The 26,402-nt window shown below is 44.6% G+C and overlaps 1 protein-coding gene across 6 annotated transcripts in view; it reads left to right on the forward strand.

The window, feature by feature from the left end:
* Positions 1–26,402, forward strand: part of PTPRO (protein tyrosine phosphatase receptor type O) — a 922,864-nt gene that overhangs the window by 809,826 nt on the left and 86,636 nt on the right. For all 6 annotated transcript variants that reach the window (XM_085652640.1, XM_085652641.1, XM_085652636.1 and 3 more), the window contains 2 exons: positions 14,142–14,223; positions 16,742–16,832. In XM_085652640.1, coding sequence (XP_085508766.1) covers positions 14,142–14,223; positions 16,742–16,832 — 173 coding nt within the window. The remainder of the gene's footprint in view (positions 1–14,141; positions 14,224–16,741; positions 16,833–26,402) is intronic.

The raw sequence follows: 26,402 nt of genomic DNA on the forward strand, positions 1-26,402 counted from the left end.
ATGCATTAAAAAACATACAATGGGCCACCCACCGAAGAACCAAATCCTGGATGGAAATGCCTGACCCCCATAACCAGGTGTAGAATCTGTAATTATAAAAAAGGAGTCTCAGCTACATTTACTCTGCTGCTGTCCCGTCCTGCTACGACAACGTCAGAAGCTGTTAAAAACTACATATCTATCTATTTTTTTTTGTAAATATGTTTATTCATTTTAAAACAAAACAATCTGACATATACAGAATGTAGACTTCCTCAGACATCTTCTTGGCATTTAAGCAAGTCCAGAGTCTCTAGTAAGTTGCAGGATCGTGGGCTGCAGCTGTATATACCAGTTCAATCAATTATAACACAATTTCGCACACCCGCGCCGGTGTGACGAATTGTCAGGAATATCAGTCCAAATGGGATAAAGTCCACAATAATGACAACTAAGATACATATTTGAAAAAATAACCAACCAAAATACCTCCCCACCCACATATTCCCCCCGCCCCCCGGCGTGGCACACAGGGCAGACGAATCGAAGAACAACATCAATTGGGCATAGCGCACCATTCTACTGCATAGAAATCATACATTACATTGGATAGCAGTCCTATAGTAAAACAGTAAGTGACTGCAGGGTACACCCATGTCCCCCATGTGTGTGTTAATAAAGCAGGCATCAATGCAGGTCATTCAGATCGCTAGTGGCGGAGTCCACATCTGAGTCTGTCTCTGACGTCTTCAACAATAGCGTTAGCGCTTTCCAAGCCCTCGCAGCTTTTGAGGCTTTTTCGCTATGGGCGTGGCTATCCACCTGTAGCCTAATAGCACCCTCGCACTCCACCCATCTTAAAAAGACTGCCCTCCACCTCTGGAAACTCAGACCCCGCTTAGATTTCCAGTGTGCAGAAATCTCTTGCTTGGCTAACAGACGGCCCAAATCTAAAAAATTGCTAGTGATCTTGGTTCTGGAGGTATGAGGAAACCAGTGGAGTAAGCAGGGACCTGGGGCTAGTTCAACATTCCTCTCTGTGACATCACAGACCAGCTACAACACTTCTCCCCAATAAGTCGTCAGCTTGGGGCAATCCCAGAGCATGTGATGGAAATCTGCCCCTTCCATGCTGCATCTCGGGCAGAGCGCTGTGGTCACGTTAAAATATTTGTTAGTCTTAGCTGGAGTCAGGTTGGCCCTATACAAGATGAAAAATTGAACCAGCTGGAATCGAGCATTTCTAGTGCATTTCCATGGTCGTTCGATCAACTCAGCCCACACCTTCTCAGGGATCTCTCCGCCTAAGTCCTCCTCCCACTTCTGCTTCAGCTCCACCAGTGGAGTGAGTCTCTTGTGTGTCATCCGCCGATGTAAACACGTAACTGCCTTGATGGTTCCCGCTGCCAGCACTACTTATTGGCATACCATGGAGGTCTGTAGTTCAGAAAGCCCCTCCCCCCAGTGCTTTTGAATGGCTGCTATTAGGGACGAATTAAGCAGATAATCCCACACGAGGTAGATCGTGTCGATCCCGCAGTCTTGAACAGTAAAAGGGCATTATCGTCATACAGATCTCCTAACGCTGTCAGGCCCAGGTCGCTCCACTGGTTGAGCGCCGACCAAGTGCCCCCATGTGGCAGTATCATGCACATGGTTATAGGGATCTCAGGGGCATAGGGGTGTGCAATCTGCGCCCTTTTCTGCCTTCTGTTCCAGCATAATCGAAATGTTTTAACTTCTGTGGGGAGTGTTTTGAGTCACACCGGTTGTTGTAAGATAATGCAGGACAATATTTGTCTAGACACCCGCCCACCTTCCCTCTCGCCCACTCCCCAGAATTCCAAAGCCACCGCTTGGGTAAGCCATTGCAATTGGGCCGCCAGATAATAGGACTCAAAGTCCGGTACCGCCAGACCTTCCTCCCCTCTCGGGCACAGTAGTGTCTTCAGGGCCACGTGCCGTCTGCCAGTAAGCCAAAGAAAGCCCGTGACCATTGTTTGAAGTCGCTTAAAAATCGTCGCTGGAAGCCAGATGGGAAGGGCTCTAAAATGATACAGGAGCCTAGGTAGTGCCACCATCTTAAGCAGGGCCACACGGTCCGCCACAGACAGTGGCAACGTCCTCCAAAACTCCATGCTGCCCTGAAATCCCCAGATAGCTCTACCCACATTGCCCTCCAGCAAATCTGTCTGTGTATGATAAATACAGGTCCCAGGTATGTTAAACGATTATATTCCCAGTGCACACCATTAGTAATCAGAGGACCCTCCCCCAACGGGCCAGCAGGAAGCAGGCACAACTTCGCCCAATTAAACCTTAAGGTCCGCCACCAGCTCGAGATCTCAAAGCAAACGTTTCGCCCCGAGGAGGGCAGTTCCTGTGTCTTCCAAAAACATGAGAAGGTCATCAGCATAGAGCGTGATGTATTGAATACTACCATGTACATCCAGACCCTCATATCAATGCCTTGTCCTGGCTTGGGCCGCTAAGGGCTCAATAGCCAAAGCAAATAACAGTGGGGATAGGGGGCATCCCTGTTGTGTCCCCCGGCTCACCGCACATGCGTCTGAGATCAACCCCCGTCTTAACGCGTGCCATGGAGAATCTATATAACAATGACGTCCAGCTCACAAAGTCCTCCCTAGACCAAATGTGCACATAACCTGAAATAAGTAAGGCCATTCTAAGCTAGCAAAAGCTTTTTCGATGTCAACTGAAAAAATGGCGGTGGGTGACTTCGAGTATGTATTAGCTTCCAAAATGTGGAGTAGCCGTCGGACATTAACAGCCGTATTCCGCTTCGGGATGAATCCCGCTTGGTCTTCGTGGACCAACTGGGCCATATGAGGGAGCAAGCGGGCCGCCAATCTCCGACTCTGAACCTTATATCGGTAGGAAGCATGGACAGTGGTCGACGCGCAGTTCTATCAGAGGGCGATTTCCCTGGTTTCAGTAATGGGATTATCGCTTCACGGGTAGTGACTGGAAGATGCTTCGTCTTCTTTGCCTCGTTATCGAGGGTCACTAATTTGGGTGCTAACAGAACAATATAAATTAGATAAAACTCAACCAGTAACCCATCTGCTCCGGGGGTCTTCCTAAGTGCCATATGTTTAATCGCTCCTCTCACTTCTCCTAGCGTGATGTCTTGGCCTAATTGTTCAGCCTCTGAGCTATCAAGCTCTGGAAGATCAGCCGCCACTAGAAACTCCCAGAGAGCATCCCCGTTCAATGCCACCTTGCTCTGATAAAGCTCTGTGTAATAGGCGTGGAACTGTTCATTAATTCCCTGTTGCGTGCGACAAAGTGCTCCCGTTGGGCTATATAATTACGTCCCCCGCCTTTCTGGATTGGCCAACCAAGCCAGCAATGCGCCACATTTGTCACGCTCGGTATGAGCACGTATTATATGTTTCTTATAGTCGAAACAGCGCAGTCTCTCGACTCCCACAGCCACGGCTTCCTGTGCCTCCAGCAATTCCCTGTGTCTAAGAGGCTGCCCAGGTCGAGCACGTTCCTGGTCCCGTAAGCGCTGGTCAGCAGGATCTATGTCTTGGAGCAAAGTTTTTCTGACCCCGACCACATTGGAAATACACAGACACCTCACCACCACGTTAAAAGCATCCCATTCCCCAGCGATTGACGATGCCGTGCCTGCATTTTTGAGGAAATACTGAGTTACCCCAGTTCCCACTGCCTCCCGAAAGACTAAATCTTCTAAAAGCTCCGGGTTTAAAGGCCAATTTGTGATTGCAGGGCGCATCTGAGACCACTGAACCCTAACCAGTAGTGGGTTATGATCTGAAAGTGTCCTGGTGAGATACTCGCTATGCGTGATTGTAGTGTGCAGCTCTAGGGAACAGAGTATAGCATCCAGTCGAACATGGAGTTTGTGGAGTGCTGAGAAAAAGGAATAGGCTCGTTCAGTCGGGTGATGCGCCCTCCACGTGTCCACCTGTCCCCAGTGTGCCTGCCAGTCCCTCCTGGCCCTAGCAATCTTATGCGTTGGTGCGGTAGAGAGGGGTGGATGAGATCTATCTAGTAGGACATCAGTGACTGAATTAAAATCCCCACCTATGATTACAGCGCCAGTCAAGTAAGGCGCCAGTTTCCCAGATAGTTGAGCGAACAAGGCCGATTGATCAATATTAGGCGCATATATGCTCCCCATCGCATCGAATCGCAACATCCCTGCCATTAAGCCTGCCTATCACCATCACATATCTACCGACCTGCTGCACAAGCAGGAAACGGACCCCGCTCCAAATTAGCAATTAACTACACGCGCAAAGGCAGAATAAGCAGTGTGAAAAACCTGGCTTCTCCATCTACGCTGCAAAGCAAGGCCCTCTTGGCCCGTGATGTGAGTTTCTTAGAGGAAGGCTATTTGAATCCCCCAGCGCACTAGATAAGCGTGTACCTTATAGCGGTGGTCCATTGTATGCAGGCCCCTGACATTCCATGATATGCATTTTAAATCCAACAACGATCCCATGGTGAAATCTGCACCCAACAGTCATATTAAGTTCTAACAGTGCCACGCCCGGACCCCCACAAAACAACCCCAAAACCCCAACTCCCCCTCCCAAGGACAGTAACCATTGAACGAGCTCCCATCCAAACTGTGGCAAACTAAAACAAAAGAGAACCTCCGACTAATTCGGGGGCAGTAGCGGACGCAGCTGACTAGGGACGTGCTCCCAGCTCAAAGGGAACCAGCTGCAATGAAGCAAAGCTAGCTCAGGGATCATATACATAGCATGACAGTAATGAGATGTAAAGGGAGGCAGTCATCAGGATCTAATAACATTCTCATACGATATCATCTACACTTTGGGGTGTTACCACCGGGAGTTTCATACTGCTAACATTGGATGTGTCTGAGTCATTGTCTGCTGATTCTTTAGCAGACCCTGCGTCATCGTCCGTTGGAGGTGGACTCCGACTCTGTGACAGGGACACCACAGCTTGTAGTGCCACTGCCCTCTCCTTCATAGCCTGTGTTGTGCTGGGCTTCACCTGGGCTCTCCTCCGTGATCATCGTGGCCCACGTGCTCCGGGAGTCCTGTTCTTCGATCTTGTCCCCTCAGGGTTCGCAGCATTCGTCAGTTCATCTTTGTAGCCTTCTAGCCAGTCCCATGCTTCCGTAGGAGAATCAAAATAGTGAGTGGTGTTCTCGAGTGCAATGCGCAGCCGGGTCGGGAACATTAGAGAGTACTGAAGCCCTTCATCTCTTAGTGCTTTCTTGACCTCCAGATAGGAAGCTCGCTTCCTCTGACCCTTCAGGGTATAATCCGGAAACAGAGTGACTTTACTATTGTCCACCAGGAAGGGACCCTCTGCCCTTGCTCTCTGCAGCAGTATATCCCCGTCTCAGAAATGAAGCAAGCGGTCCACTACTGGTCTCGGAGGTCTTCCCGGAGCTAAGGGTCTAGCAGGAACTCTATGACCTCGTTCCAGTTTGTAAAAGGAGGACAGCCCCTCGGAGGCCACCACTGATTTGAACCAGTGCTCTAGATAGGACACCATATCACCCCCTTTGGCTCCCTCCAGTAATCCAACCATTCTAACGTTATTCTGCCAATTGCGGCCTTCTGCATCTTTGGCCCTGCGTTCTAGGACACTGACTCCGTCTGTGACGGCACCCAACTGCTGGTCAGTCGCTTTCTGCGCTGGTAGAATTTCCGCCAGATTGGTCTCAGTGTGCCTGACCATGTCTGATAGCTTCTTATGTTCTACGTATAGGAGTCCCAGGCCTACCGCCACTGTACTTATATCCTGGTGGAGGGTGGCCTTGGTATCAGTAATGGCATCAAGGATTTGTTTCAACTGTTGCTGGATGGGGTCTCCCTGGCTCGGCTGCGAGTGCTCGGTGGCGCTGTCTTCAGGATCCTGCGCCGCCCCGGTAGTTTTATTCCTGGGCTTGCCCATGATGGGAGCGTAACCCGCGGCAGGGAAATCTCCGATCCCTATGTGGATGTGTGCGGTCGCACCTCAGAGCGCCTCTATCCTCCGCTCCCCTCGTGGTGGTAGCCGGGGGGTCACCAGTATTTGGGGCCCACCCAGTATATGCTCTTAAGCATCAGGGGCCTACCTCCAAGATCTGCCAGTAGCGCCAACAGTCATTTATACCATAAGGGGCCCCACCAACCAACAGCCCGTGCGACAGACAGTGGTATCGAGCTGAAGAGGCAGTGCGCCTCACTGGTGAATTTCGCAAAAACCAGTCCAAATCAGATCATTTTCCAATATTAGATGCTTCGGAGGTGAAGCCAGCAGGCACTTCCTACCAGTCTCTCACAAAGGCAAGAGGCTGAATTCTGGCCGATTGTTTATAGGGCCTACACCACTGCCAGTGAGACAAGCAGGCTCAGCCCAGGACTCAAGGCCAGATCCCAAGATGGCGGCCAGGTCTCATTGCGCACTTTCAGGGGCAGTCCCCAGGGGCACACCACTCCCCAGAGCCCAGGGCCACGCTCCGCCGCAACCGTCTTCTGTAACCACAGGGCCGCTGCTTCAGCTTTAGGCGGACGTCCGGCATCTCCCATCGGTGCCGTTACCCACTCGAACCTCCCCTCTGGGCAACGGGGCCCCCGCACCCTGATCTCCTCTGCTGGCACTCACCCTATTGTCATGCACGCTCCCGCACCTCCGATCACCACCAGGCAGGGCGCCCCTGCAGCGTGCTTGGTAGAAGTCTCGGGGGTCGTCCGTCAGCACAGCCTGCACACAGGTCTCCAGCCAGGGCGTCGCGTAGTGGCAGGGCCGTCCCAGCCATCCAGCAACGCAGCCTCCGCCTTTCAAGGCCACACTGGGAAGTGACGCTCTCAGGTCTAGACGCCGGCAACCTCCACAATCAGCTCCGTGACTCCCTACTGCTTCCCCAGGTGTTGTGGAAGCAGCAAGGTGTTTCAGTACGGCCCCTATCAGCTCGAGCAACAGGATAATTGGACAGCTGGTGCGGAGCTCTTCGCTCACGCGTCCACCATCGTCCCCGGCAAGCCACACCCCAACTACATATCTATCTAAAGGTGTTCGGACATGCAAAGAAGCGGTAACAGCTCTGTTCGCCTGCACTGCACCAACAGATTTGGCTAAATTTGGTAAATATATGGCTGAGTTGCCTGTTTGGCTCTCCGACAAAGAAGGCTCAGCTGTCATCTGAAGAGCTCTTACGGTAGCAAAGTAAATAAACAGGAAATAGACTAGCCTTCCAACTCTAACATCAAATTCTTACACGACACAAGGCACTCAGACACCCTGTACCCAGTGGTGCTTAGCTACACGGTGGCCGATTTAGATGTCACTACTGTTCTACACTTCCGCTGCCCAATGGCTTCAAGACACTGAATCGGACTCTCATTTCTTAATTGCTGCTAAAATAACTCCTCTTTTTAAAAACAAAAAAGCATTTTTTTAAACAATTTTATGATCGTACTTAGTTTGCATTTGTATTCAGGTTTTTTATTTAATTATAAATGTAAGAAATATTGTAAATGGTTTTAAGTAATTGTGCAATACATTTTTCATTCATTCATTCAGATTAAGCAGTCAATCACAGTGGTAGTAAAAAGAAAACAGAATATACACAGCTACCTGTTAATTATCAGAAGGGAAATCGAAACATGATAGGAGAAGTAAAAATACCTGATCATCATTAGACATAATGAGTTTCATGATTACTCGAAAGGGAATCCAGGTGGGATGGATAATAGAAGGAGCTTCTGAAGGACAAGGCGAGGAAGATAGTAGTTGTGACAATCAGAGAGCGAGGAATCAACAGGGGAGGATAAGATGGAATGGTGAGTAAGGACAAAGTCAGTTTTTGAGAAATTGATTTATTGAACACTAGCACGGAAGTGTATTTGGAAGAGAAGAAATCTGAGCTCATTGTTGAAGGTAGCTAGCAAGGTAGTGGTGTTAAGACTAGAAGGGAGAGTTCAGTACTAGTGCGGCAGTGCCAGAAAATGGCTGTGCAATTGTACAACCCTTTTTTAAAGTGTGGGGTTCAGAAAGAAGAGTTTCAGTACTACATAAGGGTCTGACCCCACCTTATACATTTAGTTCTGAAGCTAAATACCAAGGCGTTGAGTTGTGCGAGACACGTGTATAATACCATAATGTGTTAAAAGCACACAGGAAAAGTGTTCACATTTTTTTTTATTTCTCATTATGAAGTGAGCAACTATGTGTAATACTGCTTCTAGGAGGACGAGATGTACTTTGGGAAGACCATTCAGAAAAGAATTCCCATAGTCAATCTCCAACAGCAGAAGAGATATAACAAGCATTTTACAGTCTTGTGCTACAATAAATTGACAAATCCTCCAAAGACATCTTGGTTAAAAGCATACAATTTTAGCCATTTCATTGATTTGCAATTGCTGTCTTGCTTTTGTTGGAGGTTGGCTGCGCCACATATTTGTCTTCACGCTGTTTGGCTGTGTTTCTCTACATATGTGGACAGTTTTTGCTAGTCACATAGGATCCTTTAGGGGAAGTCCTTTGTTTCAAAGACTTGTCATTCAGAAGAGGACACAGCCCTCCGGTGGAACCGGGCATGAGTAAGTGGTGCTCTAATAGGATGATCATGAATTGCATGATAACGGGCGGGTGTTAACCACCACTCTCCGCATGTTTTCCCAATTACCAGGCTACTTACAGAACATGATTTCCCACTTCTTTTGGCATCTGGAGATTTTACTGCACCTGGATGTGGTAAACTCTTGAGATTTGTAAATGTGTTTTGTCCATAAATTGGATTTACTGGAACGATATTCAAGTTTCACTTGTTATTGGGCACTAAATCTCTGCTGCTAGGGAGAGCTGTGGTGATGTCTTTGGATGAAGCAGGGTAAATTTAGACGTGAAGTAGTGTTTTTCTAGAGTAGACTCTGAATGGCAGAACCACTTGGACACAGGTGCTGAAATCCTTGGCTGCACTGGATGGGCTGCCTCTCTGGACCATGTGGATATTATATTGAGACTACATGGTGGTTTAATGTTTTAAGCATGTTGATGGAAATCACAGATTGATTTGAGTGTGAAGGCAAGGGCATTTGTATAGGATGCTGAAGGGCAAGTGTTGCCATTTATGAAGGTATAAAAGGCCAAGGGGCATATTATCTAGGGCTGGCGATAATGATTGCTGAGCGTGCTTAGCGCACTTTTCTTTATCGCCGGCTATCGCTGGAATATCTCGCCAAGCTAGCGCTGCATTACCAACGCTCAGCACTATGGCGATACATATTCCAGCGATAGCGGGGCAAATGGCCAAACATCGCCTAAATAACAGCGATGTCCATCCCAAAACGGGGATGATCTTGGTGATAAGGCCCTGTGGCCTTAACCCCATAATGCACCTCCCATGTTAGGTATGCCTAACACCGGAATTTAGCAGATGTTAAATTCCTGCATTAGGCCAGAGGTAGCGTGATTATTATCATCGCTACCCCTCCTTGCTAATATCGCGAAGCTGCCTTCGCGATATTTCCCCATGTTGTTTCTGTCAGCCACGCCTACTTTGCATCTCATTATCGATGCGTAGCGAGTGGTGATAGAAACGGGAGATAAATCTGGAATACACGCGCTAGCGTGTCCTTGTTTATAATGCGATAGAATTATCGCCGCTTTTCGCCCGAAAACGAGCGCTATAGCGGCGAAAAATCTATCCCCAGCCCTAGATAAATGCCCCCTAGGTTTGCTGTTCAGCCTAGAGTTTGTAGGAAAACCTAAGACAATGTGTTTCTCAGGACATTTTTCAGATTGATTTCCGACATCCGTCCTCAATGATAGTTGGACAGGACTTTAGATGGTCAATTGTTTAATAAATGACAATTTAAGGTTTTGGGGATTTGTCTGTGTATCAGTGTGCATCCAGCAGCTTCATCTAGTGGTGGAATAGAATTGGGCACACGCTCAACTCCCGGGGTGCCCTGACAGAGACAGTTCAACGTTTATATCTTGAGGAACTGTTTCATTAGAAAAGAGGTGCATCCTTTCGGCAAACCTCTTCATACAGCTAAAGTAAAGGATGTGTGGTAGATGTTTGTGATCAGTACTATGTATTGCCACAGAGCATGGCATATTCTCTGAAATGAAAGGTAATATTTTGGAGCAAGCTAACTTCCAATATCTTTATTTTGAAGATGAGCATAATTTGTTTGCAGAGATACTTTGGATCAAGCTAACTTCCGATATCTCGATTGTTGATTGTGAAGAACAGCTGAATTTGTTTCGAGAGACCCACATGTAGGACCATCGGGCCGGCCCATTATTCTGCTTCCCCTCAAATCATTCATGATCTCTTTTTGCTCCACAGGAAACTCCTCTTTCCTGTATCTGGCCTAGGCTCTGATTTTGTCTGTACCACTTCTGCTCAGAGTTGTTCCATGCACGCTCTTCCCTTTCTGCGGAGGCGAGCGTTCCCTGACATTTAATTGATGTGAATGCCCTATCACTGAGGTCGAGCTGATTGGCAAATTGCTTTTCCATTCCATCATAAGCTCAGCAAGTAATGAATAAATGGTAGATGTCTCACACCTGCTATTTTTAGTTGTACCTAAAATGTATGTTTCAATCTCATTGTGTGCTAGTGCAGAACATCACTCTTGCCACTTGCTTTTATGTCCTTTTATCCTGTCTTGATAATTTCCAGAAAAAGAGATTATAAATGGTGAGCAGTATAAGGCTTGTTCTGATGTTGCCGGGCATTTATCACTGTAGATTTCCAGACTCTTACCGAGCACACTTTCAAGTCTCTTTTTGCAGACAATGGAAACGAGACACAGGGATGTGGCTTCATTTGTCCCTGGCGATACACCGTTGTTAAGTGAGGAAACCAGAATTAGAACCCAGGTCACATCTCCCCACTGTCATAATCTTAGATACCAGGTCATATTTATATGAACATTCTTATAGCATAAACATGTTCCAATAGGATTTTAGAGCGCTTTGCATAACAAGCATTGGTTAATGCATTCGTTTTTACCTATGTGATTAATAATATTTTTTGTAATATTTTTTTAGCTTGGTGAGCAGTCGTGCATTATAATTTAAAGGCCCTCCTAGGAACGTCCTTGTCCTAAGACATAAGGCGCATGATGGATTCGAAAGTTATGATCTTGTTGCGCCTGCGCAAAGCATGTATAAATTGGCTGTAGACACAAAATGCACACGAGTTTAATCTAACACTAGTGGGAAATCAGTGCAACACAAAGCGTTGCACTGATGCGAAGCACTGAAAGGTATCCCTTGTGAAGATTTCACCTCACTGGTTACAAATGTAATCAAAAGGACCCTGTTGTAACCTAAGGGCTTTTGGAAACTTGAGACTACATGACCATATGAAAGAAGAAAGGCCAAAATCTGTACAGTTTGTACAACAATAATAAGGCAGACAGTTTTAGAGTTTATACAAAAATAACAACAAAGGAAACGAATATACCCGAGGTCAAAGAATCAAGTGTATTCCTGTGGCTTTCAGTAGGCTCTCGAAAAAACATTTACAATAGGTCGACTGGATATTGCGACAGGGCACTGCTACGAAGCAGGAAACACCGAGCTCCAGCGAGAGCTTTACCCAGCCCTGGAGGTCCGCTGGCAGGTGACCCGCCCTGGAGGTACCGAGTGGAAGCCAAAGTCCTCTTGGATCTTTGTTGTTGTTGTTTTATGGTTAGTTGGTTTCTCGGGAGCAGCTCTCTCGGTAGAGCTTTTGTTGCTGAAGGGGCAAGCGCGTGGCATTTGCCCCTTCGTTATTATTATTAAATATGGCCTTCACTCTTTTTAAGGCCCTCCAAATTCTCGGCTAGTAAACTTTTTGGGACCGGATGAATTTCCCATTAAGGGCGGCAAAGTTGTCCCCTGGTTTGAGCTTATTTAATGCCCTCCGGATCAAAGAGCGGTTCCTTTGAAGAAGGTGCGTCATTAAAGATTGAGGCATGTATAGAATTCCCAGGTGTGTCTAAAAGGAAAAGGAGAATTTGGCAGGTCACTTAGAGGTGCAGATGGTTAAAATCACTGGAACAATCGGCCATCCCCTCCTCTTTCTGACTAAAACAACGCTTTCATATACACAGGGCGATAAACAAACACTAATTTATTTGAAACATGGAGTCAAAAAACATATACACCTGAACACAACTAAAAAGAGTTACGTTTGATCGAAAATGACACCTCGAAATCATCAGGGGCATTATATTTGCACATCCCAAACTGTAACATCTCATTTTTCTGTTGTCTGCTGTTTGTTATAAAATGCACAGATGGGCACACAAAAACAGACTTGCACTACTGCACTAATTAAGAAATGTACATGGACAGAAGCTTAATAAGTAGCAACACAGGATGGAATAAACCCTGCAGCACCTAAACGCATGCACTCACATGCACATATATACACACACGTCAAGTACTCCCATACTAACAGGAACACTCTAACAAACACAGAAATCCACACACATGCGTGCGTACAGTCACACTGAAAATCACGCACATGAACAGCCACAAAACCAGACAAACATACAGATACCGCCAGCACACTAAAGAGCATGCACCGCACGTAAAGAGACTCTAACCCTTCACAATATACGCACATGCAAAGATGCCACACAACGATTTTTCATGGTCGGATTTATTAAACACGCCCTTTTCCTCCAACTTCCGGCCATCCTGTGCAACGCATTGGCTTTTTTGTCGCCACTGCCAGGTTAAGGTGAACCCTTCTCCGAAGGTGATATACCAGTATGTTTGAAAGAGGGTGCATCCTCACACAGAATTCACAAGTCCAGCTGCCCCGCAAGAGGTAAAGCGAGGGAAGGGCGGGGGAGAAGGAGAGAGAAAAACATGCAGCTGACAAGCAGCGGGCTTGCATAAAAAAAGTTAAACACGAAAGCGGATGAACATAGTACTTCGGCTATGGGAAGTGATAAGAGTCCCTTTCAAGATATATTAAATACAATAGATTTCACAATCACAGTGTAAGCGCTGCGCAGGCAAAACTTAAAAACTGATTCGAGATACAATAGCTTAAGGAAAGAATGGTACATAAAAAGATGCAGCATTTGTGCAACAGAGAGGCAGATTAGGAGTGGAGGCAGGGATAGTTCCACATGCAGGCTGCAGGCGCAATTGTCTAAGTGTTTAGCTGGCAGCTGGACTACAGTGGTGTAACCAGTAGAATATGGCTGTATAGGATTCATGGTCACAGGGTGTTCAGGAGTTCATTAAGATGTGGGCAGCAGGTTTCGGAGAAGGTCATTTCTGAGTTGTTCTTGCAAAGATGTGTTGAGCCCTGTCTGATACTCAGGGGGTTTCTATGTGGAGTAAGCAATGGGCTTCCTACATGACCAGAAACCGCAGAGCACACATTCTTTCTGCATGTTTCTAGTCATTCGTGATCCGTGCATGTACATACCAGGTTCTGGGAAGGCTGCACATGCTAAAACAAAAGAAAGGCATATGCATTCTAACGATGCTGTCATGCATTGCAAACATTACTGTATTCTAGATGCTAGCGCGCACAGGTCTGACTCAATCTTGTGAAATCCTTGTATGTGTGTGGAGCTACTTAGGGCCATGTCACGAGCAGGCGCACTGGCTCAGCGCAGAGCGCGGCTTCATTGCGTTTGCAGGTCGAAGGTTTATACCAATAACTCCGAATCTCTTCGAGTTAATGCATGAATTTCAGACAGCACCAATCAGAAGCACGGTGAGGCCACTGGTGCTCACCCCTTCCGACTCTGCGCATTAACAGGAAAACACATAAAACCAGGCTAGGCTCTGCACCGAGCCAGCACAACTGTTATGGTCCAGAACTATGGGTGTGCAACTTCACCCAAGAAGTTAATTCTGGTATAATGTTGCCTATTAATAATAATGCCATTACTTATACTTCCGCTCTAATTTTACACTTTGTGAAAATGGCACCCAGTCAATAAAACATGTGCACGCAAGGCTGACAATATTTACCAGCAGGGGGCGTATTCACTGCAGACACGCTAAAGATGGTACTCAACTGTCCCCCTTTAAATGTTCATGTCTACAGTAAATGTCATGCGGGGTTCTCTTTAGATGATATTATGATATAGAGCCCCTTTCAGTGTGTGATGGTGTGCATGGTGCTGGAACTGAATCTCTTTCCTTTTACCTTTCGGTGAAAGTCCGGTCCAGTTGGATGACTTTGAAGCTTACCTCAAGGATATGGCCAAGGATTCGGATTACAAGTTTTCTCTCCAGTTTGAGGTAAGTTGGTGAAGCAAACAGAAGAACAGGAGAGAGAGAGAGAGGTTGGTTTTCTGAACAGTCATTCTCTATTCATGCTCTGTTCCTGATCTTTACCCAATTGTTACTCGCTGTGTTAGAGTCTCTTATCCAAGTTCATTACATAACGCTCTCCCCGATACCCATTGCGTTCATTTTACTGGCCCTGCTTTTTCTTGCGATTCCCTCCCTGGTCCTTCCTCCCAGTGCTTAGATTGCATAATAAGTGCCAGTGCCCACAGCTCTGCTCAGAGGCCTCTGGCTGTACTGGCACGCCAAGTGCCAAGGCTGCATAGTCTGGAGTCCGCTGTATGCCTGTTTGCAGCAGACAGAGCTGCCGACTCGGGAGCTGGGGATCCAGGTTCGAGGCTCCGCGTCGACTCGGCAACCTGTGATTCTGGGCAAATCACGTAACCTCCCTGTGCCCATTGACAGCGCCTAGATACCCTCATGGGTGATAAGTCGTGCTATGTAAATCTGCGAATGTAATTTAATCCACTCCCATGCACTCCCTATGCCTTAATGTCACTCCTGCAGGTTCTTGCTTATTCCCTTTTTGACTGTTATTCCGTGTTTCTATTTCTCCTTCGTCCCTCCTTTATGTGTTTTCCCTCTCTTCCTCTCAGGAAATGTATGATGAGGAAGTGCCGGGCCCCAAGAAGGAGTGCCAGTGGACCCCACCCGCTCAAATTAATCACTGCTCGCTTCACATTGTCCCCTTCGTTCGTTTTGTGTTACCTGCACAGCCTCTAATTCAGTTTGGTCTCTGCTCTGCACTGTTCTCTCCCCTCTGTCGCTAGTGCTTTCTTTGACCCTCTTGTGTGCTCAGAATATGGCTCCCTGTTCGGATGTATGACGTTACAACGCACACTTTTACAACGCATGCACTTACAACGCATTTTTTACAACGCATAATCCATTACAACGCATGACATTACAACGCATGACACTACAACGCATTTTAAAAAAATACCTTTACAACGCATTTCCATTACAACGCATACTACCTTTACAACGCATACCATTACAACGCATAATATTAAATTACATTTAAGGTAAGTATTAGATAGTATAGGGGTAAAAGTTACTTTTCTAACTCCAGGGGGTGCAACAGTAGGGTAAGTGTTGGATAGTATAGGGGTAAAAATTACTATTCTAACTCCAGGGGGTGCAACAGTGGGGTAAGTGTTGGATAGTATAGGGGTAAAAATTACTATTCTAACTCCAGGGGGTGCAACAGTAGGGTAAGTGTTGGATAGTATAGGGGTAAAAATTACTATTCTAACTCCAGGGGGTGCAACAGTAGGGTAAGTGTTGGATAGTATAGGGGTAAAAATTACTATTCTAACTCCAGGGGGTGCAACAGTAGGGTAAGTGTTGGATAGTATAGGGGTACAAATTACTATTCTAACTCCAGGGGGTGCAACAGTAGGGTAAGTGTTGGATAGTATAGGGGTAAAAATTACTATTCTAACTCCAGGGGGTGCAACAGTAAGGTAAGTGTTGGATAGTATAGGGGTAAAAATTACTATTCTAACTCCAGGGGGTGCAACAGTAGGGTAAGTGTTGGATAGTATAGGGGTAAAAATTACTATTCTAACTCCAGGGGGTGCAACAGTAGGGTAAGTGTTGGATAGTATAGGGGTAAAAATTACTATTCTAACTCCAGGGGGTGCAACAGTAGGGTAAGTGTTGGATAGTATAGGGGTAAAAATTACTATTCTAACTCCAGGGGGTGCAACAGTAAGGTAAGTGTTGGATAGTATAGGGGTAAAAATTACTATTCTAACTCCAGGGGGTGCAACAGTAGGGTAAGTGTTGGATAGTATAGGGGTAAAAATTACTATTCTAACTCCAGGGGGTGCAACAGTAGGGTAAGTGTTGGATAGTATAGGGGTAAAAATTACTATTCTAACTCCAGGGGGTGCAACAGTAGGGTAAGTGTTGGATAGTGTAGTGTAATATTATGCGTTGTAATGGTATGCGTTGTAATGGTAGTATGCGTTGTAATGGAATGCGTTGTAAAGGTAGTTTTTAAAAATGCGTTGTAGTGTCATGCGTTGTAATGTCATGCGTTGTAATGGATTATGCGTTGTAAAAAATGCGTTGTAAAGGTAGTGCGTTGTAAAAGTTGCGTTGTAAAGGTTGTTCCCCCCCTGTTCTGCCCCTGAAGTTCTGCCTTCTCCTGCCTCTGCTTCTCATAGCTTACCAGTGCTTAATTTGAGCAGGTGGTTTCCGGCGGTCGACACTGGAACTTAATTGTCAACTCCTGCACTTGTGACAGGCTACGACATAATGGTGCTGTTTGTCTCATTTAAAAATCAACACAATGGTGGCAGAGGTGTCTAGCTTAGTTAATAATGACCTTGTATTGTGATCTGAAGTGGGGCATTTACTCTCTGGATTCGTTGTAATTAACCTGGGTGACTTTCTCCTTCAGTCGGTACTCAGTTTGCATGTAGTTAATGGTGACGTGGTTCGTTTTCTCTCTCCCCGGCAGGAGCTAAAGCTGATTGGGCTCGACATACCTCACTTTGCTGCAGACCTTCCCACCAATCGATGCAAAAATCGCTACACGAACATCCTTCCATGTAAGTCTGGCAAACTACGCAGGGGCCTAGTTTAATCCTGCACACGGCCCTCAAAGGTGTTAGAAACATAATGGGTGGCATGAGAAAGTAAAGGAAACAAAACATAGACGAGGGTAAATGACGTCACGCAATGCCGCCCAAGGCAGGGAAATGCAAATTGCACCTGGTGCTTTTGAAAAGTATAAGCTTTCCCTTTGCAGAGATGTTACTGTAGCTGGAAACGAGAGCCGCTTATGTAGGCCACAGAAAGAAAGGGAGGCTCCTTTGTAGTTTATGCCAATTTCGGAATTTATTAGGTCTCAAACACTCCAAATGACGGCCTTTTCATACTGACAGGAGGAAGTGCGCAGAGTTAACTATTTATTTAAGATTTTAAACCTCCTCAAGTTCTGAGCGCGGCTACATGTTCCTGATAAAGATGCATTTGCGTTATGCAATTAATCAATCAAAAATCTTTATTTCGGTTTTTTTAAACCATAAAAGATGCATATAAACACGTACAAATTCCATATGCAAAAGTGCAGCAATACTATTACAATGTTAATAAATAGAAAACGCGTAAATGAAGGGTGTTGTATATGACCTGTCACCATTACATTAAAAACATAATATGTTTAAAATGGGTATTAAAATATAAATAATATTAACACTAATATAAAACTAGTTATTTTTGTTATTTGTTTGTGCTTCTTATCCTTAAAACATTAAATAGACAATTTATGATAATAATTTCTTCCTAACATTTCCCAAGGGCAAAACTCCCTTTTACCTATTGTGTCTACATCATCATTCCGAATTCATTTATTGTTGCCCTGGAAATACTTAATCGTATTCACCACAACTTCAACCCTGATTTGGCCCTTAGGAAGCTTACAGCAAGTAAAAATGTGCTGACACTGAAAACAATTGGTTGTGATGTATCAGTTTTCAAAATTCTTTCAGCTTCTCTGCAAGACCTAATTCCCATGTTTATGCAGATTGGTTTGATCCATTTCTTTCTAGGCTTGACATATATGGGACAAAAAAATAATACATGCAAATCGGTTTCTTTAACCTTGTTTGGGCATAAGGAGCACAGATCGTTCCTGTTCCAGCGTTGTTAATAGCCCAACGTGACGTAATTGCATTTATGTATAGTACACCATATGTAAACTTCATATATAAACTTTTCGCTAATTGTGGGCGCACCTCATCAAGAAAGGGCTCAAAATGTGCTACGTCCTTAAACAAAAGGAACCTAGTTGCTAGGGATCCGTTGGGAAGACCATATAACACGCTATTTTGGATGCAGGCCCAAAAGGTTGTTTTTAGTAGTTTCTTTGAGGCTACAGACAGCACGGTTGGGTCATCCCAGAAATGAGATAGGCCCAGTTTTCTGAACCACAAGGAAACGTGTCTAAGCCACGGAATACTCCTATGCTGGTCCAACTTCAAAATCTCCTCTAAACCAACCTTGTAGTGTAACAATTCTGGAGTGGACCAAATTCTGACCCAAAATAATATGGGTCTTAATCAGAGGCGCAACTAGAGCCAAATTTCGGGGGGGGGCTGAGCAAAAATTTCGGGGGGGCTGAACTTTAAGCAATAGGCAGAGTGGAGCTGCAGGGGCTCTTAGAAGGGGTGAAACAACAGCAAGGCCTCATTAACATGCAAATGGTCTTTTAAAGACCTGTGAAGTGCTCGGGTGCGGCTTCTTTTTTGCCCGGGAAGGTGTCTCATCCCGGGCTGCCACACACGACGGGGGGGGGCTGAAGCCCTTTGAGTCCAATGGGTGTTGCGCGCCTGGTCTTAATAGTGCGTGATGGTCAGTACGTTTGACATCCAAATCCAGTGTAATCGGAATTAATGGAGCTCGCGCAGGGAGACTTAAAAGCATTCTATAAAATTTATTTTCCCCTATTTCAAAGTTCTTTTTGCAATAAGGACCCCATATTTAGGCCCCATAAAGTGCGGCTGCCTGAGCTTTGTATTTGAACATCTCCAAGGCTGAGGAGACTGCTTTGGAGAAACTACTCCTATAATTTTTCATTATGGGCAGACAATTTTGGAGTAAGACTATCCTGGTCTTTTCCATTTGCGACTTCCAGGATAGCTTTGAATCCAAATATATGACCAAATAGTTGAAACTCTGCACGTACACCAACCTTTGGCTATTTAATACAATGTTTTTTTTTAAAGCTTTATGGAGGTTTATGGACATATATTTCGTTTTACCAATGTTTATTTCAAGGCCTTTCTTCATACAATAAGTGTGGAAGGAGTCTATTAGGTGTTGTAGTCCTTTTGGTGTTTGCGATATTAGAATGGTGTCGTCAGCAAATAGAAGTGCTGGCACCAAATCCCCTCCCAATTTGGGTGCATCATTCTGGCAATCATTCAAAAAGTTCGGGATGTCATTAACATACAGAGAGAATAGGGTTGGTGCCAGCACACATCCCTGGTGTACACCTCTTTTTATAGGGATTGCCTCAGATAATTCTCCTCTCGAACCCCATCTTACTTTTGCGTAGTTCTCTACGTGCAATCTTATTATTTGCTTTAGTAGGTCACAAGGTACCCCTTGGCATCTCAACGAGTACCATAATAAGTCCCGTGGAATAAGGTCAAACGCTGCCTTTAAATCCACAAAAGCAATGTAAAGGTGGCCCTTTCTTATTTTTACATATTTCCAACAAAGACATGTAAATCTGAAAACTGGATCCGTTGTGCAGAGTTTTGTTCTAAAACTAGCCTGGAGTTTTGTAAGCACATTGTTGTCCTCAATCCAGATGTTTAGTCTGTTTAAAATATGCCTAGCATACATTTTCTGTAGAATGTCTAATAGACTGATTGGACGATAGTTTGCCGGGTCATAACGATTACCTTTTTTAAAAATTGTAATCATTTCAGCCCCCTTCCAAGTATCGGGGATGGGGGCTCCCAAGGCTATTGCATTACATAGGGAATTTATATATGGTCCCCAGACACATATCATGCTTCAGTAGATCACCCGGAATTCTATCAGGTCCGGGAGCTTTCCCTGGTTTAACTGCCCTAATTGCCATTTTTGTTTCATCCAAGCTAAAAACTAAAGTAATATCCTTTGCATTAGGTGCTAACTCATCTATATGTATGGATTGCCTACTATCCCTAGCAGCATACAAACTAGTAAAGTGATCCACCCAAGTGTTTGCATCTAAATATATATCTTTGACATCCCTTCCCGTCTTGTTCCCTTTGGCTACAAGGCTCCAAAAACCTTGCTGGTTCTTTGCCTGAGCTGCATTGAGTAAGTCTGACCAAAATCCATCGCCCCATGTTTTCTTCGCATTATCAAGCGTTTTCTTATATTTAGTCCTAGCCTCCCTTATACTGATTATATTACTATTTTTATTGCCATTATTAATCTGGCCTCGGCATCACGATATGCCTTATCGTACCATGGATTTACTACCTCAATTTGACCTTTGCTTCCTCTTTTCTCTTTCCTAAGTATATTTGTCACATTTGGCAACAACGCTGCCAAAAGTTCTTTATGTAATTCTAACAGGCAATCCTTCTCTATTGGTTGGTCTATGTAGGGTGCAAAAGTATCTGCAAATGTGTTATAGATGTTTGTCAAGGACTCGCTATTCCCTAAAATATAAGGCCACTTCAATGATCGGCTACTATTGCTTACTAGAAGGTCATTTAAAGAGGGGTTCCTATCCTCAATACACTGGGGGGTAAAGGCAAATAACTGGCTAGATAACGTCAGTACAAGTGGGCGATGGTCACTCTCAATTCTTGGGTCTATTTTTAAATCAATTGCATAATGCCAGAGTTCCAGCGATACCATTATATAGTCTATGTAACTACGGGAGTTGCCTCTACAGAAAGTATATGCTTTCGGTTTATCTGATGGTAATCATCCGTTATAGGCTCTAAGCCCATGCCCAGCTAAAATTTTCATTATTTGTGCTACTGCCACGGTGCATGGTACTGTGCTATTACTTTCTAGCACGGGAATCTTATTAACTGTATCTTCATCCTCAAATAAATTGCAAAAACCCATCACGGGTTCTAAATTACAATTTAGGTCCCCACCCACTATTACCATTGCCTCTGTCTCTAAGGAATTTAGAACAGAGTCCAGATGTTCTATAGCAGGTGACTCTTTTATAGCAGGGCTCGGTCTGTTATAGACATTAAATAGGTATAGTACCCTTCCGTCCTGATTATGAATTTTTACACCAACCATGTCTTGGGATGGTATACTCAATGGAGTTCTTCTTATTTCAAGGGTTACTCTTATCCATATAACTAGACCCCCTGATGGCCTACCCCTCGTAGAAGGGATTGCATCCACACTAAATGTCTTGTATCTAACTCTGTGTGGTGTTTCTAAGGCCCAGGTCTCTTGTAACAAGCAGATATCGCTCTGTTCAATATACTCATTCCAGTCTGCATCCCTGAGATTCCTGTTAATCCCTTCTATGTTCCACGAAGTGAGGCGTGCGTATGTGTTATGCAGAAAACTCTTCCTTGCGAGACCTCCAAGACCCTCAGAAGAGCATCAGCATTACTCAAAGCTCAATGTGTGAACCTGTTATCAAGTAAATGATGATGATAACATAACACGCTTCTGTGTATCTAAGCACTACAAATATTAGGTGGTACTACTACCCAATTAAAGCACTTAATTTCCGACTTTGAAAAGATGGGAGGCTGAGGGGGTCTTTCTGGGGTTCAAACGTACCTGCAAATCAGAGCATATTTTTGCACTGTGCCCTGTTGCTGATTCCATTTGCAGACTCTAATTTCAAGGTCACCTGAAAGAAACGCTGCGTTTAATGGATCATATTTCATTTCCCCATATTAATTCTGATTTTATCAGTTGGTTTATGACGTCAATACCCCTCCCATCGAAAAGTGCATAGAATGATTGAGAACTAAAAAGACTGGTTGTTTGACCTTGTGGTCCTATAAAGTGAGGGTGATGAGCTGCCGACAACCCAAAAACCATCCTCATAAAAGGCTGTTACTGACCTGGTACCCAAGAACAATGGCAGGGGATAGATATTCCTTCTCCTATAGTGTCTGTGATCAGCGCGAATCTTGATCTGTTTTCACTATTTGATGAGGCTCAGGGCATATGGGCAGCTTCTTCGAGGTGAGATGCCAAGCGTGTCCCAGGGGATGCCTTACCAATGTGTCCATGCAGAAGATCCAGGAATAAAGGAACGCTCACAGACTCCTGAACAATGAATGAGCTAAATACTTAGCCCTAACAAGCATCGCTGAACACCCGCGCTGCCCCTCCCTGAATCTCGAAAGAAGGGAATTGTCCTCAGATCTTGGATTAATTAGAAGATACAATATGTAATTATGTTACTTCATCATTGAAATGGCTGTCACAACCTCTTTGGCAGCCATAATTCTCAGGAAAATCTTTAAATTCATATTATAAATGCATGTAATATTATTTGCAATGTGCATGTTGGTGTATAAGCTACATGCAAGAGATGTCAACGTTTGTTATTCGTGCCCTGAAGATACATTCCAATTGTCTGAGCACTATAAAGAACAATAAACCAGAATTAGTAAAAATGGGAATGTGAAAAGAAAATGTAAAGGCTATTTTAACTATTGCAAATTACGTGCAAATTTTCCGAATAGTATGATCCAAAACTCCCTAAAGTTGAACGGCGATAAAACAGAGGTCTTGATTTTTGGTAATAATCAGGATATCTGGTCCAGTGAGTGGTGGCCCCCATCTTTGGGAACCTGCCCTATTCCGTCCCACTCTGCTAGGAACCTCTGCGTTATATTTGACACCTCATTGACCATGACTCTCCAGGTTAATAGAACGGTGGCCACTTGCTGGGGGGTCATTAAGATCCTTAGGAGAATTGTTCATTATCTTTCCCCCCAGGCCCGTTAGCAGACAGTGGTTGCGCTAGTGGGTTCAAGGTTGGACTACTGTAATGCACTGTATTCAGATATTAACAAGGGTCTAATCTATCGCCTTCAGGTTGTGCAGAATGCGGCAGCAAGATTTGTTCTAGCTGCACCTAACACCTCTTCGGCTACTTTGGCTAGGAAAAGTTTGCATTGGCTTCCAATCCAGCACAGGATCTCGTTCAAACTTCTGTGCTTGGTGTAGAAAGCCCTTTTTGCTGTGCTCCTCGGATGCCTTAGGTTCATTACTAACCTGTTATATCCATGGCAGGTGTCTCCGCTCCACTGAGATTAATCTTCTTGTAGTCCCCCGCTTCAAGAAAGTCAGATGGGGTAGCAGGGCTTTTTCCAATGTGGCCCCTCGCTTATGGAATGCCCTTCCCTCGGAGATTAAGGCCCAACCTTTATTAGCCCTCTTTAAAAAAGCGCTCAAAACGTGGTGTTTTACTAAGGCCTACCCGTAAGCACGTCCATCTGTTTCAACTAGTATTTTTGGGTTAGGCGCCTTGACGCCCATTGGGCTTAGTAGCGCTTTATAAATTGGATTTCATTTCATTTTTCATTTCATTTCATGTAGTAAAACAGGTGTTTTGTATTGAATGTTTAGATGTGTAAGGGAGAAGGGACCTATAAGGAAGAGGTGGTTTGCAATGGCACCCTGGTGAGTCTCTCTGAGCACTCCTTGGCTACAAGATATGATGATAGCTCTTTGCCACACCTTGATGCTAATTGTGTTGGAAACCATGCCTGGGGGGGATATGAGAGTGGGGGTAGCGGGGGGAGGGGCAGGGCACCATCAGATTGACCTGTACAATAAAAGCAGAGCTTACTTGCCGACAATTTTCAGCTTACTGCATGGTGTCAGTGTTTCTGGAGCCCTAACAATTAACAATAGTAGCTGGGCTTTAGCTTGAAACTGCACTCTATACCCGTTCTGTATATGTCATACTTGAGCAACCACTCTGTATATAGCTACTACGTAACCAAATTGTCTATTCAGTCAAACCATGACTGAACAATAAATAACATAAAACGAAACTGTGTGCAATCAGTCATTTGCATAACACATAGGGGTATATTTACTAAGTGTTAGCACCGCGCTGCACAGCACACATACAAAGTGGGAAAAGGTTTAAAGGTAGTCTAAGTATGGTATTTGTACTGGAAGGGTTCCCTTCCAGTGCAAAACCTATACTACACTCAGGGAGACACCCTTGCACACAGCTTCATATTTCTGCACCAGAGCTATTGAGAGGAGAGGAGAGGGCCATATTTCTGTAAATAAAGCGCTCTCCTGCTCTCTTCTTCTCACGCAGCACAGCGTTTGTGGCTGCTGCACTGCACTCTGTGAGAAACTAGTAAATCTGCCCCACAATATGTATACAAAGGATAATTAGCAAACAAGGGGGGTATTATTTTACACTGCCAGGTTAATTATGAGCGCTCTCTTATAAACGTACTTATCTCAAGCTGCAAATGAGTCAGACACGGTGCAACAGAAGAGGGAAAAACAACCCCTAAACCCTCTAAAAGTGGGCCTGAGCCCACTATACACACGTAAAACAAGACTGTGCACACGTCAATTTCACAGTATTTAGGTATGTTACCCATATGTATCAAACACTATTCATGCAATATAATTTCTTGGATAATGAGGGATCGCAGGACGAACAGGTAAATTCAGTTTCCGTTTTTATGGTAACACGTGTTTCGTCATGGGGTACACACACCCCCCGACTTCTTCAGGGCTGGTAAGAAAACATATACAGGGTATATATCACAGACAGATCTCTGAATATACTGAAATATAATGATCTAATTCAAGTTTTCACTTAGGTGGTGGGAAAACCGACAGAATGACAATACATGGAATTAGAGAAAGGTGTCCAAGTGTTCAGGGTGAAGACCCAAAACCATATGGAGAATTATACTATAATTTTGATAATTCTTGAAATATAAAGAGAGATATGAAAATCAATAGGTGCGCAACGTCCTTAGTGCGTGAAATACTATGAAGACCCCTTCACAGTAGGTGCCGCGTGAACGGATGTGTCATCTATCCTTTCAAAGTGTTGCGAGTGCGAGTCTCGTGTATTTAAACTCCATGATTGAAAACTAAATTGAGCCGGGTGAACCAAGTGTATGTGGCGAAACTTATTCATAGCCCCACTCAGGGAGAAACAAACGTAATAAGCATGCAAGAGGATATCGAAATCCTCTTACCTTATCGTGGTATGGCCAATGAGTATGACCTGTAAAAAGCAACAATTCGTATACTATCACGATCCATTTCTTAGTGACTAATTGGCCATGAACATACACTGTAATATCCTAGGATACACTGATTAAATCATACGCGGTAAAGTGAGAACATCGAATCCAGGCTTACCTTACACCTGGTGATAATTCCGACCCAGGGGGTCATATATCTCCAAACGCAACCTGTGCGTATAAACGTTGTCCGTATTAGTTACCATCCAACCATATCTGTGACTAATGGTAGTGTTCCAATTGCGATAATCAGGTTCTGTGAAGAGTGATATCAATTAGTCACTCGCACGCTCCGAAATAAAGCAAGGGGCTAACAATACAAAGGAATCTCTGCTCTGTAGTGGTTCTTACCCGTAGACGAGTGCGTCTATCCGTATGTGCTGGTGTTCTCCGCGTGTATTAGCGTTTCCGTCAGTGCGCATACCCGGAAGTGTTTATAACGGGGCGCCGAGTCAAACACTAGAACGTGTGTGTGTGAATGCGTTTAGTGGTGCGCATGCGTTAGATTGAGTTTGTGTATCTCTCTGACATTATCAAGCAGCGCGAAATAAATGAAAAGTAAAAGACAATTCATGAACAGAAATAAGACAGAAAATCAATAGCTGCAATAAACGGTAGAAGAACAATATTGCCTTCATTCAATGATTTGCAATGGAGAAGCGGAACAAATTATAGCAACACATTAATAGAATTAAAAGAAACACTTAATATACCAAGGGCAAACACATCATGGTGCAACTAGGAGAAGAAAGTGACCACAATAGTTCTCAATGTATGAGATTACCTTGCGTAACCGCTGCATGGCACAATACTAGCCGTCTAGTGTCGTTCTCGGTATAAACTCATACAAGTATTAGAAATCAACATGACATTTATATCCAAACAGAGGTAGTGTAGTGTTGATATTAGTATATGTTGTTACTTTCCTCATTTACCCCGGTTTGTGATTCACTGGTGGTCACTACCGTGTATATATTTTGTCGAGACGAACACATGTACATGATCAAGCCCCAGAGTCAAACGATTTCAGTCTCCTAGGAAATAGTGCATCTCATTGTCGCTGTTGAAACCTAGTTCATATGTCCTCAAGCGCATGATCCAAAAGGCTTCTAATCTCCTTAGATTGAGCTCCCTGTTACCTCCTCTAGGGTTCAATTTGCAGTGATCTATACCATAGAATTTGAACTTCTTTGTCTGGCCTTGTGTTGGACACTCCCAAATGTGTAATGCCATGGGGTATCTTGAATCTTTATGTTTTAAGGCTCTTACGTGTTCTGCAATCCTTTCTTTCAAACATCTTATAGTGCTGCCTACATATTTACCTCCACATGTGCATTCTAGTATATACACTACAAATTTGGTGTTGCAATTAATGTTTGT

This window comes from Triturus cristatus, chromosome 4_1, assembly GCF_964204655.1.
Source record: "Triturus cristatus chromosome 4_1, aTriCri1.1, whole genome shotgun sequence".
NCBI classification, from domain to species: Eukaryota; Metazoa; Chordata; class Amphibia; order Caudata; family Salamandridae; genus Triturus; species Triturus cristatus.